This window comes from Convolutriloba macropyga, chromosome 1 (assembly GCF_964194025.1).
Source record: "Convolutriloba macropyga chromosome 1, txConMacr16.3, whole genome shotgun sequence".
NCBI lineage: Eukaryota > Metazoa > Xenacoelomorpha > Acoela > Convolutidae > Convolutriloba > Convolutriloba macropyga.
In genome coordinates this window covers 50,901,773-50,920,290 of record NC_134468.1, presented here as the reverse complement: position 1 = coordinate 50,920,290, position 18,518 = coordinate 50,901,773, and the positions used below count along the sequence as shown (strand labels likewise).

The 18,518-nt window shown below is 33.5% G+C and overlaps 1 protein-coding gene across 3 annotated transcripts in view; it reads right to left on the bottom strand.

Annotated features, from left to right (window-relative positions):
* LOC142340177 (uncharacterized) overlaps positions 1-18,518 on the bottom strand; it is a 172,538-nt gene that overhangs the window by 93,281 nt on the left and 60,739 nt on the right. For 2 of the 3 annotated variants that reach the window (XM_075390683.1, XM_075390687.1), the window contains exon 6: positions 16,828-16,944. In XM_075390683.1, the coding sequence (XP_075246798.1) occupies positions 16,828-16,944 (117 nt within the window). Of the gene's footprint in view, positions 1-1,516; positions 1,827-16,827; positions 16,945-18,518 lie in introns of those variants that run through there. The other variant, XM_075390694.1, reaches the window with a different exon arrangement.

Genomic DNA, 18,518 nt, shown 5'->3' with positions numbered 1-18,518 from the left:
CAAGCCTCCTTGTTGAAAATTGAAAATCAAATTTAAAAAAAGAAAAACGAATACATTTCATTATTTTGCAATCGAGACTTAGAAAAGACAAAAAGCCATCCGAGACAAAGAACCATCCTCCTGAACAGATAAATTTTTTTTTAAAAAAACAGAATGCAGACATACGAAACACTGAAATAGTTAATTCTTAAGACTGCATATAAGAAAAAAATACTGCATTTTAAGATTTCAACACCAAAAAAATGAAATTGTACTGAAACGAAATCAAAATCCCCGATGTTGCCCAAAGAGACTACTTCTAGTAAGTAAAACCAAAATACAAAAAACTAAGAAAAATTGAAAAAGACTACCAAAATCGGATTTTCAGGCTCTGCAAAACATTGGGGTATCAATTTCCGTGGGTTAAATTTCAATATAGCATCGAATAAAAATTATTTCAACAAAAAAAAACAAATTACAATGCGGCATCTTTTACTCTACTGGATTATTTGCTTTGGAGGCAATCTGTTTGTTCAAACACATTTAAAAACTTGAATTTTTGGGTTTTTCTATCTGGTCCTCATTTGGTAGACATTTATGCCAAAAATGTGGATGAATGGGTCGGAACTGTGTGCAAACGCACCTTACCAAGCCTCCTTGTTGAAAATTGAAAATCAAATTTAAAAAACGAAAAACGAATACATTTCATTATTTTGCAATCGAGACTTAGAAAAGACAAAAAGCCATCCGAGACAAAGACCATCCTCCTGAACAGATAAAATGTTTTTAAAAAAAAACAGAATGCAGACATACGAAACACTGAAATAGTTAATTCTTAAGACTGCATATAAGAAAAAATACTGCATTTTAAGATTTTAACACCAAAAAAATGAAATTGTACTGAAACGAAATCAAAATCCCCGATGTTACCCAAAGAGACTACTTCTAGTAAGTAAAACCAAAATACAAAAAAACTAAGAAAAATTGAAAAAGACTACCAAAATCGGATTTTCAGGCTCTGCAAAACATTGGGGTATCAATTTCCGTGGGTTAAATTTCAATATAGCATCGAATAAAAATTATTTCAACAAAAAAAAACAAATTACAAGCAAAAAAACTGGGCCATTCTTGGCAACGCCTTAAGTTTGTTCCATTTTTTACGTGAACTCAGTGTTGCTGACAACTCACGTAATTGTACTTCGAACTGCAACGGAATAAAAAAAATGCAACAAACAGAATTTTCGATGAATATAGCACAATAAACGCATACTTCAATCGCCGATTAACTCAAAACTCAGTTCTTTGCAAGCATTAGAAAATGATGTTGAAAATAACCCCAACCACCCATTATTTAGACGCTAGAAATAAAATGAAATCGCGGGAATAATTATATTACTGCTCCCAGTACTAATATGGCAGGAAAAAATTGGCCTCAGTTCTCCATTATAGTAAAGGTTGAATGTATGGAGTGGTCCCATATCTTTTCTAGTGAAGTACAAGTTATTTCACTAAACAAAAAGTAGCGATTGTGACTTACCGATTGTGACGAGCAAAATCAAGACAACAGTTAGGTTGCACATACTGGTCAAAGAGCAGCAGCTCGGTAGTCTGATTACGTTCTAACAGATCAAGTTCAAAGTAAGTGGTTGTAAAACCTTGTTCAGATACAAGTTGTCACAAACTATTCAATACCACATGTGGATATAATCGATTTAATTCTGTGTGGATTTGGTTCCAAAATTGCTCCGATCGATTCGGTTTAATTTTCTCAACGAGAGGCAGGCGCAGTTTAAATACACACAGCAGAACGATTTTTATTCTCCAAGCTCAAAAACTTATAATTTGACTATGTTTTAATTTTTGAGAGGCTCACTTTGGAGAGGTTTCAAGCGGCGCGCGGCCAAAACTTTTTGTCACTTAGACTTGTGATGGCTAAAATTACATTCATCTAGTGGCGGCGCTTGACTTGCGTGAAGAGAATAAAACTATATACAACAGAATGCGAACAGTGCCCATAATTGTGGCTTTAGAATCATAACTAATCAATTAACTTTGAGAAGTCTTTACTAACTTTACAGGTGTATATGCACAGAGCGGAGTTTAGCATTCATTATAGAAGCTACAACTATAAGCTAGCTTTTGTTCTTTTATTTTCTCGTTTACAGAGCTCATTTTGCAATTAGTGAATTAAACATGACGTGATAAATCACAGGTCCGGGACACAGTAAAACATGTTTAATCAGCATTTGCGAACATTTGAAGCACCTTTTGCGTTCAAAAACGGCTCAAGACTCTTTCCACACCACTTGGCAATTTTAATTAGCTCGTTAGCAACTTTAATTAGCAGTTGTTCACTGGGCACTTGGACTTCGCGATGGTAAACATAGACTCAGTTATTTTAATTACAACGACGACCAATTTCTCTCAATTACATGAGCTTAAATGCATTGTGTTTGCGAATCTCGCCATAATTAAGCTCTGTTGTTTGATGAGTTCACCATTTTAAGAACTCTTGATCGCATGCTAACTACAGGGCGTTCGTATTTCGTGTGCTTTTCACAAGTAGTTGCGTCCATAGTAGTAGCTCTGGCATTCAGCATTAAAAATGCCTTTTGCATCCCGTTGTACTTTTTTTAACTCGCAACAAGCACGCGTTGACTATCTAGAAACCTTGCCTTTAGTGAAATGAACAAATTAACACGTAACCCATAAACACATAGCCCGCAGATTACCTCACAGAATCGACTGAACTATAGAATGGCTATCAAAAATTCTCTTTGAAGGTGAAATAAAACACCGCTGATGCACTTTTCAAAACAAAAGTTTAATAAAGAGCAGATAAGAAGATATAAGAACAATGTTTTCATGGGTTACTAGTGCAATTAGTCACTAGATGCCAACCATTAAAAACTAAGCATCATTAAAAATCACAAACTATCTATCCTCTATGCAAATCATTAACGGATTAAAAAGGACAAAAGATGCGAGCAAAACTCAAAATATCAATACCGTCTTAAAAACAACGGTGTCAAACTCATGAAAGCATTTTTTATTTTTGTTCCGACCCCCTTGAGGGGGGAGGAACTATATACTCAAATGGGTTTTTTTTGTTCCGTGAATTTTCGCCGATCGATATATTCATCGTAGAGGGTTGAGACTGGTATCATCAGAAAGCTCGTCCAACGTAGAATATGGAATTAAAAAGATTTTTCTAATTTTCGTTTTCTACAGGGAGTTATCGAGGTTTAAACTTCTGAGAAAATTAGTGAATTCACATTGTTTTTATTCACATTTTCCGGAATTTTTGCCTAAATTTTCGCCAATTTTGCTAAAATTTGTTAAAATTTTTAAGAATAGTGTCGTTGATTTTATTTTTAAAGACAAACAAGCATTGTTGACTCTTTTGATTAAATTTTTGTGGTCAAAACTTCTGGATAAATATTTCAAAATTCAGCCTTTTTCATCAAAACCAGCGCGAAATAAGCTACTTTAGTCCACTTTGATTAGAAAAGCCGGCAGTACACTCCCAAACAACAATCACACAACCTTTTTAGACTCAAAAGAGGGCTACTCCTGCTTCAGCGTCCGCTGCGACTGCTCTGTAATTAAAACTTCGCCGTTTTTTGCTAACTTTACTCGTTGATTATCAAAAATGCTGATTTTATTTTCGAGTTTTCAACGAACAAATTATCTTTATCTACAACACTCGAAAAATCAATAGTCCTAGCGGACAAAAGGCATTAGCAGGGCTAGTTTTGGGCCAATCATGGACTGTTACAATCCAAAAAGAAATCGGATTGTAATCAGTCGTCTTTTTAGAAAAAAAGACCTTTTTTAAATAATAAAGAACAGAACACATCAAATCAAAGCTCAGGAGTGATAGGTCCAATTGGCTTCCTAAACAGCTCCAAGCTTATTTTTTTAAATTTAATGGTCCTTTTTGGACTTTTAGAAAAAATTGATTTTTAAATAAATAATGGCTTAATTAACTTTTCCTCTATTTTTTTTCTTAATTTGTTCAGGTTCTAGCTTAGTTTGTTCAAGTTCTAGCTTCATTCTACTGATTTAAAGTTCAGTCTCGGTTGCGGTTTTAAGCCTGAAGTTATTGTTTTCTGGCTTTGATACTACTAGATTTCAGATTTTTTTGTTTTTAGGTATTTGCCAATTTTTCACGTTTTCTAGTTTTGCCACATTATCACATTATTGACAGTTCGCATATCACATTATTAGCGTTCCAAATAAGGCACAATTGAACATAATAAAATCTTGTATGATATAGATTATCGTTTTAACGGCCTCGACACCTCTTTCTTGAAGAAATTAATTGAATTTTTTAATTTTGTTTTAACTGTCATTTTCACTTTGTCGTTTCGGTCCTATTAAATTTCGAATATATTGATGGGTTTCATTGGTTTTTCATGGACTAATAGATGAGTCAATATTCTGATATTAGCAGATAGCTGATGGCTTTCACAATTTTGAAAAAATCTTTTTCCAAAACTAAAAAAAAATTTTAACTTCGCAATTTTGTTCTTTTTATTTATCTTTTTGTTACCTAATCTCGTTAGTTAATAACAGGTCTAATATGACATTATGGGTGTCAAGGGAAGGTGTCAAAAGAGATTGCTGTCCTAAAATCTATTTTTAAAGAATTCGTTATGACCTTACTGGCTTCGACACAGGTTTTTCATAAAAAAAGTAAATTAATTTGATTTTTTTTCATAATTGACGTTCTTGTTGAAGACGCAAGAAATATTCTGGATAACATCAGATCTCGAGGGCTTCTTTTGGATGAATAAATGACCCTATTTAAATAGTTCTTTTGTAATTAATGTCTTTCATTACCTTGGATGCAATTTTATTTCGAAAAAAAAATCAAAAGTATTACATACTTTTGCCCTTCGCTTTTTTGTCTACTTGTTACCTAGTCTCACTAATGAATTGCCACATACTGTCACATACACATATTGTCTCTTTTTGAAGAAGGTGCAATTTAATACATTTTGAGGGCCAAAATATGGCTTGACGGTTTTGACAACGTTTTCCGGCAAGTTTCAATTGAATTTTTGTTTGTTGTTTTTTTGTTATTCTTTTAGCCGCTAATCGTAAACCTTAGGGATATTTTACTTGATTTCTAATAGTTTTCATTACTTTGAAGTTAATTGTTTCAAAAAAATAAGCGAATTTTTTAACTTTACTGTTTTTGTTCTTTTTTGTCTATTTGTTACCAAACCCTTTTATGGACTGGTCCCATATATTTTCTGGTAATTTATAAGTTATTAGTTTTTGCTTGATTTGACGCTACTTTGACTGTGTTATTAAATTTCGTTGTTTAAAACGGACATAAATTTTTTGATGTAATTAATGTTTGTTGTTGTTGTTTGATTTCGCTCTTCGTCTTGACTACTCGCTTTCTTAATATTGGCATATCTCGGCAATCTAAAGCATCAATTTTTACTCCACTGAGTTGTTTGCTTTGCAGGCTATCGTATTGTTCATACACAACTTTGTTGAAAATTACTTGTGCATTTTTTGGGTTTTTTGGGATTCCCAAAAAATAATTTTTGGGTTTTTCTATCTGTTCCTCATTTGGTAGACAATTATGCCAAAATTGTGGATGGGCGGGGTCGCAACCATATGTGCCATCGCACATTACCGAGCCGCCTTGTACATTTATACTTTGAAACAGGTCATGCTATGCGTCAAAAATTTTTAAGGCCTATCAATAATGAAAATAAAGGACAAAAAATCGGAAAAGAACATTATACGCGAAATACCAAAGATAAATATTTCTATTTGATGAGCACCACTCGGCCAAACCTGCCAAAACTATTGTCTCTATATTGAATTGCCTAATGATAATACAATACATAGACTAGAAACAATAATGTTAAGAAAAAAATACAATATGCATTACTGGAGATCACCTAAGACCAGTCAAATCAACTACTACGCAAGAAAAACAGAACAAATCTGGGAAAAACGTTTATAATAAAAATAATAATAATAATAATAATAATAATAATAATAATAATAATAATAATAATAATAATAATAATAATAATAATAATAATAATAATAATAATAATAATAATAATAATAATATTAAACATAATAATGATAATAATATCAAAAATAGAAATGAATTCAAGCCAAACATGGTTTCCACCATCTCGGTTTTGCCCCACTTAGGGGAGGTTCAATTATGATTAAGGTTTTCTAATGGATCCCATCCAGAAGGATAGCACGGGTATCTTAATTTAGATAGTGCTTTCGCCTCACATAATTCTGTAATTCCTCTTTGGAATGTTTTGGGATTCATCAGAGGCGTATAGCAGGAAAGATTGTAGGTGAATGAAAGCGCTTTATTCTTAGCTACACGAACAAAAAAATTTTCGTCGCATTGCTTCTGTCTTATTTCTCTAGCATAAATCAAGACTTTGCCATGGGACCTTGTATTGAAGTCGTGTGATTTGATCTCACAGAAATCAAGTGGATTCAGAGTAGTCTGTCCAACAAGTATTTTGTTCAAAAAAGGAGATCTGTAAGGACCAGCTGTACCCGACGGGCAAAGGACCTTGGTTAATCAGAATTAAGACAGATTCTGAATCAGAGAAATTCATTTTTCTGCAGATCCACTTAACACATCTTCTTTGAACTTTTCGAAACCATATGATGCTGGGTCATCAAAAACGTATTCAAAAACCAGAAGTTTCAAATAGATAACAATGTACATCACTAGAAAGCACTTGAGAGCTATCACAAATGCGACCAAGGGATAGAGTAATATTGAAAAATTGCAAACGTGGGCAAAACTCAAAGACATTGCTTGACAACAGATGGTGTTGGATTTAATGATCGCAGACTAAAACTAAAAACATATTTGAATGTGCATCACTAGAAAACATTTAAGAATAGTCAACAACGCACGCAACTGAGGACTGCATAATGACAAAATTCTGTTTCCAAGTTTCAAAAAATGTTCTAATTCGCTGTGCAGTTAGATTCTAAAACCAAACTTAATTCAGCTTGTAAACTGAAAACTATTAAACACTATACTGATATGAGCTAGCAATCGCTCCAATAAATTTTGATAACCTAATGCGTTATGATTTATTGATCGGGCCTTATCTTTTAACATTAACAGTATTGACTACATTGCGTAATTCGATGTGTGAAATAATTTAAATCCATTCAGTTGAAACATAGAGTAAAGTTTCGCGTAAAACAAAATTTATGTAAAACGAAAAACGTGATCCAAACGAAAAGCGAATTAAAACAAAGCATAGCAGGACACGTCCTGAAATACAATCCAAGGCATTGAACACAAAAACAATGAACCACTTTACTTGACCAGAACAGTTGAACAAAACAGACAAACAGTCTCACAGTTTGAGAAACTAAAACAACAAAAAACGAAACAAAAAAATCACTGATATAACTCTTGTAGTTTCTACCCTGAAGGCCAAAACTGCTACTATAAAAAGACGCGTCAATCTACACACAATCTTTAAAGAGGATTATTCGCCACTAGAGATAGAAAAACTCGACAAATATAACAAATGTTTTTTTTTCAATACTGATATAAAATGCAAAATTTAAATAAAGTTCCTAAATTTTGTAATAAAGTAATCAAAATCATTTTTCTTTCAAATCTGTCCAGTAACCCATCTGCAAGACCTAAAAAATTTTCATTGCCCCTTGAAGATAGATAACTGAAAAACAAAAATGTTAACGAGAAAATTGAAAACAATTGCAAAGTTTACTGAAATGTTGCAAAAATTCGCAATATTTAAATCTTCAAAACTATTTCATTGTCGCCGAAAACTATACAGTAACCCAATTGCAAGCATAGTAAAAGTTTCATTGACCCATAACGATCGAACAAAACTCGGAACATAGTTTTCAGAAATACTAAAAAGTTCAAAAATACCAAAAACTCTTTATATTATTATGTTGAAAACAATTCTATTGAAACCATGCATTAACCTATTATCAAACTCTAGAGGAGGTTCCTTTGCCTTTCGGGCTGAAAAAAACTTAAAAAATTAGTAAGGAATTTTGATTTGCAATTGACTAAAGAACAAAAGAGGAATGATTAAATAATTTTAAAATTAAAACGTTGAAAATCACTCCATTGCTACTAGAAAACACGCAGTCACCTATTGTCTACTCTTGGAGGGGGTACGCTTGCCCCTGAGTCTGGAAACACTCAAATAATATCAATTTCGAAAAACTTAAACAAAAATCCGAAAATACGTATAATTTTTCGAGTTCTTGTTTCAGGTACCAAGACATATAGATATAATTTACAAAATCGTCATAAAAAGTACCTATGTCTTACAAAAATCTTTATCAACTTTGATAAACGTCAATTTAAGATTGAACAAACAACAATCCAAAAAATGACAAAAACGCAAAAATTTGAACCATTTTGGGCTCAGAACTTTTAACCCTAAATAATTCCATTCCAGTAACCCAATTTCAATCATTGAAAAAATGTTTAGGTCAAAGACTGATAAATTCAGAATCTGACAACAGTTCTCAGAAAAATTGAAAAAAAATTCAAATTTTATCAAAAAAATTCAAAAAATTGACATTAAAAAAAGCTGAAAAGAATTTCACTAACCCTAGTAATTATGCAATAACATACAACGAAACCCTTGAGGATGTTGCCTGGCCACTGAGGCAAGAAAAGTGAACCAAAGAAATATTTTCGAGAAACTTGGAAAAATTGCAAAATTTATTTTAAAAAATTGATGAAATTCGTGACATTCAAATGTTGAAAACAATTCCATTGACATTTAAAACCATGCCTTAACCTATTTTCAGACTATAGAGATGGTTTTTTCGGCCACTGAGGCTGGAAAAACTCAAAAACGAGAAAACTTTAGACAAATTGAAAAAAAGTGTTTTTTAAAAAAAATTGCTAAAATTTGTGACATTAAATGTGTTGAAGACCATTCCATTGCCACTAGAAACAATGCATTAGCCTCTTAACCATACCTGGAGGGTGTTCGCTCGCCCCTGAGTCTGGACACACTCAAAAATAAAAAAAATTAGAAAAATTGAAAAAAAACTTTTATAAAAATTGGTAAAATTCGTGACATTAAATGTGTTGAAGACCATTCCAATGCCACTGTAAACAATGCAGTAGCCTATTATCCACTCCTGGAGGGTGTTCGCTCGCTCCTGAGTCTGGAAACGCTCGAAAAAGACAAGAATTTTAGAAAGATTGAAAAAATTTGCAAGTTTTATTTTAAAAAATGGCTAAATTGATAAAGTTTGTGACATTAAAGTGTTGAAAACCACTCCATTGCCACTAGAAACAATGCAGTACCCTATTATCAAACCCTAGATAAAGGTTTGTGGCCCCTGAGATGGAAAAACTAAAACAAAGGACAAAAAAATTATTTAAAAAACTTGAACAAATTGCGAACATTAGTATTATTTGGAGTATTTATTTTTGCAGTACCAAAAGGACGAATAAGGATCAATAAACTAGGAGCATAAAAATAATTTTCCAAAAAAATGAAAAAAAACTTGAAATTTGTCAAAAATTTTTTTGAAAGACTACTAGAGCGATATTTTAAAAAATGGCTAAATTGCTAAAGTTTGTGACATTAAAGTGTTGAAAACCCCTCCATTGCCACTAGAAACAATGCAGTACCCTATTATCAAACCCTAGATAAAAGTTTGTGGCCCCTGAGATGGAAAAACTAAAACAAAGGACAAAAAAATTATTTAAAAAACTTGAACAAATTGCGAACATTAGTATTATTTAGTGAGTATTTATTTTTGCAGAACATGAGTATTTATTTTTGCAGTACCAGAAGGACGAATAAGGATCAATAAACTAGGAGCATAAAAATAATTTTCCAAAAAATTGAAAACATTTGTCAAAAATTTTGCAAAAAAAAATTAATAATAAAATGTTGAAAACAATTCCATTTCCACTAAAAACTATGCAGTAACATACTATAGCACCTGAGGCTAAAAAAACTTTAATAAAAATGGCAAAGTTTTTGAAAAACTTTCATGTTAGCAGTACCAAAACATAGCTGATAAAACCCTTATCAACCATGACAAACGTCAATTCAAAAATAATTCAACAATAGACCTCGAAATTTGCCGAAAAACGTAAAAAAAAATTGCACTATGTTAGGCTAAAAAACTCCTAAAACGCCTTCCCAGCAGCAACACCAAAAAAGCACTTGAAAGACTACTAAAGCGAGCGTTGGGCCTCTAATAAAACTTAATGCCTTTTGGATCATCAAAGATCAGAGTCATTTGAAAAATGTGTGAAAACAGCTTAAAAAAAGAAGAGCCCTAAATCCAATTCTTGGATTGTCAAAAGACAGTGACCCAATTCAATCTGATTCTGGGATTGTAAAAAAAGTACCAATACAATCCCAATTCTTTGGATTGGAAAAAAAGGAGAGCGCCTAAATAATAGCTGTTGAGAGGCTGACGGAGGTTATTAAACAGAATAAAAAGTACAATATGCAATAGTAGAATGTAATTGAGACCTATATTTACTGAAAACAATGAATAGAGCGAAAAAGAAAAAAGTCTTGTCAAAAGTCAAAAATTCACTAATATTTTATGAAGAAGAGTTTCAATTTCACAAAAACGACTAGCCACTCATGAAACCATTAAATGAATGGAACCATTTTTTTTAATTAAAACACAAGTTTTATCTTTCAATAGCATGCGTGCAAAGATCAAGAAAAGAAAACAAAATCTCAACCCTCGCATTAACATGAAAAATCAAAAAAGTGTGAACAGATGGTAAAAGAGACAGCGCCTCAACATACTTCAACTAGTTTGAATTGCAAAACTACAACAACATCAACACCGCTCCGATATTGCTTTTTAGGCTGCTGATGGTGACAAAAACTAGCAAATATAAAGGCAAAAATCAGCAGTTACTTGGAAATTCAGCAGTTACGTTCAAATTTACTGTCTAAAAATGAAAAAGCAGTATTTTACTCCATTCCTCGACAAGAAACAAATTTCTGGGACAAAATAGAGAATACATTTCTTTCGCAAGAAAAATGGATATAAATTTTGGAACAACGTTTGTAGCTCAATTGGAGCTTTTATTTTCTCAACAAATGTTCCAGGCTGATATTATGCTCCTAAAATTTAAAGTACTTTAGATTTTAATTTGGTGTGGCACCCCACGAAAATTGCCAGCACTACATCAACTATTATGCGTTGTTTAGACATAAATGAATTTACACAGTGAAGAGCATAAATGTTTCAAAGACAGCTAAAAACCATACCTTTGAAATAATTGAACTTTGACCATTTATTTGTCAATGAAAGTTAATCTGTGTAGAAAACACGGTCCAGAAACCGTTCTTCAGTTTTCCCAAATCACTTGGTGTGATCACCTATCTGGCTAATTTAAGAAGCCCATAAAAGCAGGAAACGTAAAATAAGTCAATAAATTATTAAAACCCTGAGAGCTTTACAAAGAAAACAATTCAATTTCTATGAAAAAATATTGCCTTCAATTGGGATTCAAAAAATCATGGTTGCTTTTTGTCTGCAACCGTTCGTTTGTTCAGTTCTAATTTTCTGTACAGTGAAAAAAATTAGTCTTTCAAAGCATTTCTGCTAACTAATCAGCAAAACGATGGAATTTTTCCAATAAACTTGCTAGTTCTGCAGTGTTGACAGCTTAAAAAATTCTGATTGAGAGTCCTCAACGCAACTCTGTGAACTGATGAGTACTACTGCAGAATGAAATTCTAACTCTGTTTTTCCTTCCTCACTACATATCCGAAGGGTGTTATGAGGCGTATAATGAGATAAATCCTTAGATTCCAGTCAAAAATTCTGCTAGTTTCTGTGACACAAATGACACACTCCTTGTGTGCATGTTTTTCAACGGCTTAGCTGTAGCCCTATCTTCTAAGAAACTAACTATACTAAAAATCTGTTCAACGAAGACAGCCACTGTATTTTGAATACAATAACACAGGATTATCAAGATATTTGTTATAAGTTCAAATAATCAAATCAAGTTTAGACAATACAGTTGCATACTCTCCTAATAACCTAGGTGAGAATTATTAATATAAACCGACCAATTTGCAACAAATTGCTCTCGAACGACAGACGGGGTCAATTAATTCAGAGGGGATGTAGCCTAGAAAAATTTTATGGGTGCAAAAGTTCGGACCATGAAGGGGTTTGAACCCTTATCTCCGGGATGATAGTCCGGGAAATTTACCACTAAGCTAAGCTGGCATTTTACCGCCCTTGTTTAAAACAAATTATATTATAGCAACAGACTTAATTTCAAAAGAATGTTTCAGAAAAAAAACGGTCAAGCACGAAATTTTGCATAAAAAGGCACACGCATTTACAATAAATTACTTCAAACTTCATTCGAGAGCAAATAATAACCAAGGAAGACTAGCAAATAATTTGCTGACGTACACTAAATGATTTTTTAAAGTTATTCTCCCGAACGATCTCCCGAACGGGAGACACATTGCTCTGGAACGATCAACTTGACTCTACTCTATTGTACAGTGCTTCAGGTGGAGGTTGGTGAGGTGGTAGCGGGGCAATAATTTTTCTACAGGGATTCAAATGATGTTATTAGGGTTCAGATAGGCCGCTTAAGTCGAATAAATTGCCGCCAATTGAGTTCAACTTCATAAAATTGTGAATAAGAGAACAATTTTGCTGATGTAAAAACAAAGAAGTGATAAAAAATCAATCGGAAAGTTGAACAGGTCAGCTAAAAAATTTGCTTAAAAAACGACACGAGCGACTACAATAATTGCCTCCAGCATTGTTCTTCGAAGGCGAATAACAATCATGATAACATGATAACAATTTTTATGTGATACTTTAACGATGTATGTAAGACGTGAAACAAACTGTGAGCGAAGTAAATGAATGAAGTAAAATTTTAACCTCAATAATTTTTGTTTGTTTCGTCTCATAAAACATAACCGACTACCGAACACAGAATTGCTTTCGACTGGCAGGCGAGGGACTGATTTGAGCAGTAGCTCGTACAAGCTTAAGAAGGCCTGCCGCAATGGGTAGGAGCGTACAGAGCAGATATGTGGTGGGTGCATGCCTACTGAATTGGCATTCATATCATGAAGTAAACTTCCTCAGCAACTTCCTCGAACCGTACACTTAGAGCCAATGAAGACTCTAAGAGAGCTACACAGAGACTTAATACCCTGGGACTTTACCACTTTGTTCCCTTTCTTTCGGCTGAAGAGCAAAATAGAAACCGACTAACGTCGAATTAATTGCTCGCGAAGCCCTGACCTCCAGCTTGGCAGTCTGACATCTTATCCTCTCAGCTACAATGGCTATTACTTCCCTTCTCTCGCAATCGCTTTTACCAAAAAAAATTTCAGAATTTCAGAACGCGAGCAACTTAGATCGCTCAAAAATGAAAAACTAAGTGTGAAAAAATCACGGAAGAAGTCAAAGAATGTCTAGAACAAAAGCGCAAAAACGATCCAGCAAAAACTTTGCATAAAAAACACACGTTTACAATAATTGCATCAAGCTTCGTTAGAGAGCAATTAATCACTCAAGTAAGCGAAATATTATTCTAGAAGAAAGCGGTCGACCCAAAAATTTGCATAATAACAAACACACACGACGTAAGCATTACGAATTAAATGCGATAAAGTTTTAACGAAGGGGTAACGGAAGCCATGAGTACATCAGAACAATATTGAATTAAATTGTGACATATTTTCCTTATACCCAAATATGACCAACAAAAATGGAATCAAGGGCCTGAAAAACAGTATCACAGTTCGTTGCTGTTAAGCGACCTGATCTAAAGCAACATTTATTTCATGCTGCCAAAAATAATGGAAACAATGTTTATGATATTTGCTGCTTAAATTGGTGAAGGCTCAATTGTTATCAGCTCACTCAAATGACTTGACTGCATTTTTAAACCCTGAAAATCACCAAGCACCATTTTCTTGAAGAAATTCTGCAATCTGTTGATACCCAATTGTGAATTTGCCTTATAATTCAGTATCTCAAAATTGGCAGCATATAAAACCGGTGACATGAAAAAGCATCAGCACTATGTTCAATTGCTCAGGTGAAATGACTTTTTCTATGACATGAAAAAAGCAAACTCAACTTGTCATTCTGCTGAAAGAGACAGCAAAATTTTGCAAGAGATCGTCCGCTGATAAGAAAAACTAAGGGTTTCATTTTGGAATCGGTTAACTGTAGGATAGTTAAATTAATAATTAAGAGCCACTTGACATTTTCGATGCGTTGTTACCAAAACCAGTATTACTTCAGAACAGAACTGAATGTATGGTGATCAGAACGTATGTTCTGGGAAAATCGTAAAGTAAAGCAATAGAAATCGTGGATCTATTGATTGTCCACTTTTCAAAACTAAGATATCATTCAATAAGCGCAGTACTCGGGATTCATCAAGTCGGAAGAAATATTTATCACTCTATTCCCGTTTTTTCATGCTCTGCTTTAATATCAAATATATTGTAACGCTACACATCTGAAAATTAGGCATAAAGTGCTTGTTTCAATCAATCCTCATTTACAACTTAAAGCTTGAGCCAGGAACAGCAGCTTCAAGATCCAAAAATGACGTCTTTCAAGAGTTCATTTTTCAATAGTTCATCCTTGAAAATGAACTTCACCTAAACACTTTACAGCTTAAGTAGCAACCATGATCTAAATCTATGGACATAAAGTAAGCGAAACCTCACTGAAAACAGTTATGAACATTATAACTATTCCTCAGTTATGAACATAACTATGCCTTACCCTCGCCTAGATCCGTTTTCACAAAATTCACAAATTCAATGATTGTAATGCTATTGCTGCGGTCAAAAACATGCTCCCAAAAGCCATCATTATAATAAAAAAGCGTCAAAAAATGCATTCAAGTGAGCGAAAGAATGTTCTACAACAAAAACGCAAAAACGGTTAAGGAAAAAATTTTCGTAAAAACAACTGCTTCAGCCTTCGTTCGAGAGCAATTAAAACCAAAAAACAAATTTAAAATCATGATAATGAACCTAAATGAATTGAAAAGCGAATTATCATATCTTGCTACGGATCCAAAAAGAGTACCATTGAAAAAAAAACATTTTATTGAGGAAACGTATTATTTTGGGGAAAAAGAAAAAAATCATCTTGGAACCATATTAGCACTTAATGTATCAAGGTTAAGTTCAAAGTATTATAAAAGATAGCTGCTGGTTTTAAAACACTGAATTCCAACGAGGGTCCACTTCCCGTAAAAACTAGTTTTTTGATGATGGATTTGGTAATTAACTATTAAAAACATTCAAGGCAAAATACAGGAGGGTAATATTTAAATTTCACTGATTAGGCACAGCAAACGTTTCTTAAAATCAAGACTTTCTATTCGCTCTGAAAAACGCTCTCAAGGAAACCCATTTTCGGTTGTCTACCCTTCCTATCTGGAAATAGAGCATGTCTACTTTTTCTATCTAGAAACTTTCGGCACAGAAATAGAGCATATTTATGCGAGGAAGAACATACTTCTTTAACTCAATTAAAGAACCGTATAACGGAAAAAAAATAGCCGTCAGATTGCCGGAATAGCTGCGAAAGAATGGACTTGCGTGCCGTACAATAGAGATAGAAACAGATACAGATCTAAATCGAAAAAAAGCTGGGTAAAAAACATTTAGCGATAAACTAATCAATCTTGTTATCATTCATTCCGCAGAAGCCTTTCACTAGGGACCTTTACTGCCCACAAAAGTTCCTTTGACCTTAAATTAATTCAAATTAAAGTGCAAAAGTTTAAAAGTGCAAAAGTCGTTTTATTGAGTGAGGTAAGTCACGTATGATCAAAATCCGACACGCAAATGATCTTAAAACCTTTGCTAAAGTGAGAATGAGAAATGACGTCACGCGCGCAAAAGCCGTTAGTGAGAGGAGAAAGTCATTCAGAAAATTTTACGTTTTCAGCTTTGCTGTGTGAACAAATGTAAAAAGAAAAAAGAGCGCCAGACGACTAAACAACAACAAAAAAACTTTGTGCTATCGATTTCAAAAAGTTACGTATTAATGAAGTATCGACCAAAAACTATTTCCAAAAAAACACATTACAAGTAAAAAAAATTGCCTAAAACGGCTAAAAACGGTTATCTATAAGCACACCGGTCTCTCAAAAACATTTTTCGAAAGTCAAAAAGTCATTCACTGAACGCAGAGCATGATCAAAAAACTTCTCTCGCTTAGAAAAAATCTGTTCACCATGACAGCTTTTCTCACTTTCGCTTTTAGGTCAAAATGCCGCATGAATAAAACTAATTCCTGTAAAAAACAACAAAAAGACCGATAGAAAACAAATACTCCTCTTCGAGTCGTAAAAAAAAGACCTATAGAAAACCAATACTCCTATTCGAGTCGTAAAAAACCAAGAGCACCGCAATATAACTCCGCTGAGCTTACAGCTTTGCAGCTATAAAAAGAAAAAGTGTAGAGAGGTTCCAGCCTTTGGTTAATATTGATTGACAAATATAGAAAAGGAAAAATATTTCAATAAATTAAGTTGTTACTACTACATCTCTATCCAGTTGGCTCTATATAGCACTGCAAAACAACTTAGAACTTAGAACTTAACTTCGCCGAAATCAGACCGTTTATTAATAAACCCCGAATATTATTAATCACCGAATATTATTAAACCCTGAAATCAATTTTGAATGAAAATGCAATAAGTAAAACGTTGGCCAGCTGAGATAAAGATAGCAAAAGCTAAGGAGTAGCCCGCTATTATTACGAGACGCGAAAGAAGGCAAGCATGAGAAATAGTAATCTAACCTGTGTCGCAGAGACAAGCATGGTCCTCGACTAAGTCCAAACACAGTCCATTGTTGGAACAAGAGTTTTCATCACCACAGTTATCCCCATTAAGCTCACAGTTAAGTCCAAAGTACCCTGAAATTACCCAAAAGTTGAAGTTTCAAAAACATTAAAATAGCCTGAAAACAAGTAACATACAAATCTCATGCTAAAACGAAGATACAATTTGGTAGCCCGAAATCTTTGAATAGTTTTCAAAAAATATCCGGCAGAAGGTAACACAATTTTGGAGCACGTCCTGTCCGATTTAAAAGCTTAAAGGAAAGCTGAGAGTATTACATGTCATCGATTACTGAAGATGCTTTATCACTGCTAGTACTTTTCAACCAATCCAACGGTTTGTATTAAGAATTGGCCAAATAATCTTTTCAGCCATTTAACGTATTTCACTAACACAAAGTTTTGTGGTGATGAAAATTAACAAATAGAGCATAGAAAATTTACTGTTAATGTTTTGTTTAATTGTATATTTCATTTAATTCCTAAAGCTTGGATAACTGTAACATTTCTTTAACAATCGCGAGTAGTGGATAAAACGGGGGTTACAGCCACCAGTCCAATTTGGCCCATTCCCCTCACGAATTCGGGGAAATGGGCCAAATCGATCTGTCGACTGTAACCCCCGTTTTATCCACTACTACAGACAGCCATATACACATTACTTTATTTCCCTTTGTTTTATCCACTATATTTCCCTTTATATTCCCTCAAAATCTATAATTTCCTGTCTCACATAGTGCAATCCACTAGTACAGAGTTAAGCTGGTAATTATCCATTATCAGACGGATAGTGAAGGTTCTATCCCCAACGACTCCGGTGGACGCATCCCAGATACTAGTGTAACTAGAGAGACCGTGCAAAAAACACGTAAACCAACTTGCGAAAATAAACTTGAACAAAAATTGAAAAAAATATAAAATAATAAAAATTTTCATATGATCCCTAATCAATATTTAATCAATCTACAACTAAAACTTTCTGTCTCACTTGGCGTAGTGGTTAAATCATCGCGTCTAGTTAAGTTGCTTTAGCCAACGGAAGATCTGAGGTTTCTTCCTCACTGTCTCCAGTGAACGTCCCCCGATTTGATGAATTACTATAAAACTAAGTGAGATAAAAAAAACCAAATTCACAGTTCTTAAAAAAGATGATCCCTGCTGTGAGACTGTATATGGGACACACTGTGATGGATATACAGTCAAAAACACTGAGAACGGTGGAAACGCAGTGATTAGTGTTTTTCAATGTAACAAGCACGTAAAACCAACTTGCAAAAATTGGTGAAGCCACTTCGTGGATAATCTGCACAAAACCAGCTTAACTCTAAACTTCTATGTTAAATTTTTCGACATATTCCTCGAATCTATCTTTGGTATGTTTATATCTATATCTATGCAGATAAATACATAATCTACACTAAAAATTTTTAAATCCAAATCCGTTGATCTGTTGATTTACGTTACACATAATACAAGTTATATATAGATTAGGATCATTATAATGTATAACCATATGATTAACATAATATCTATTCTTAAAGTAACCTTCACAGATATAACACTCAAAAATAAGATATCTAAACATTTATCACAACACCTTGTACAAGATTTATCTTTACAACTATCACATTTTACTGATTTAGACATTT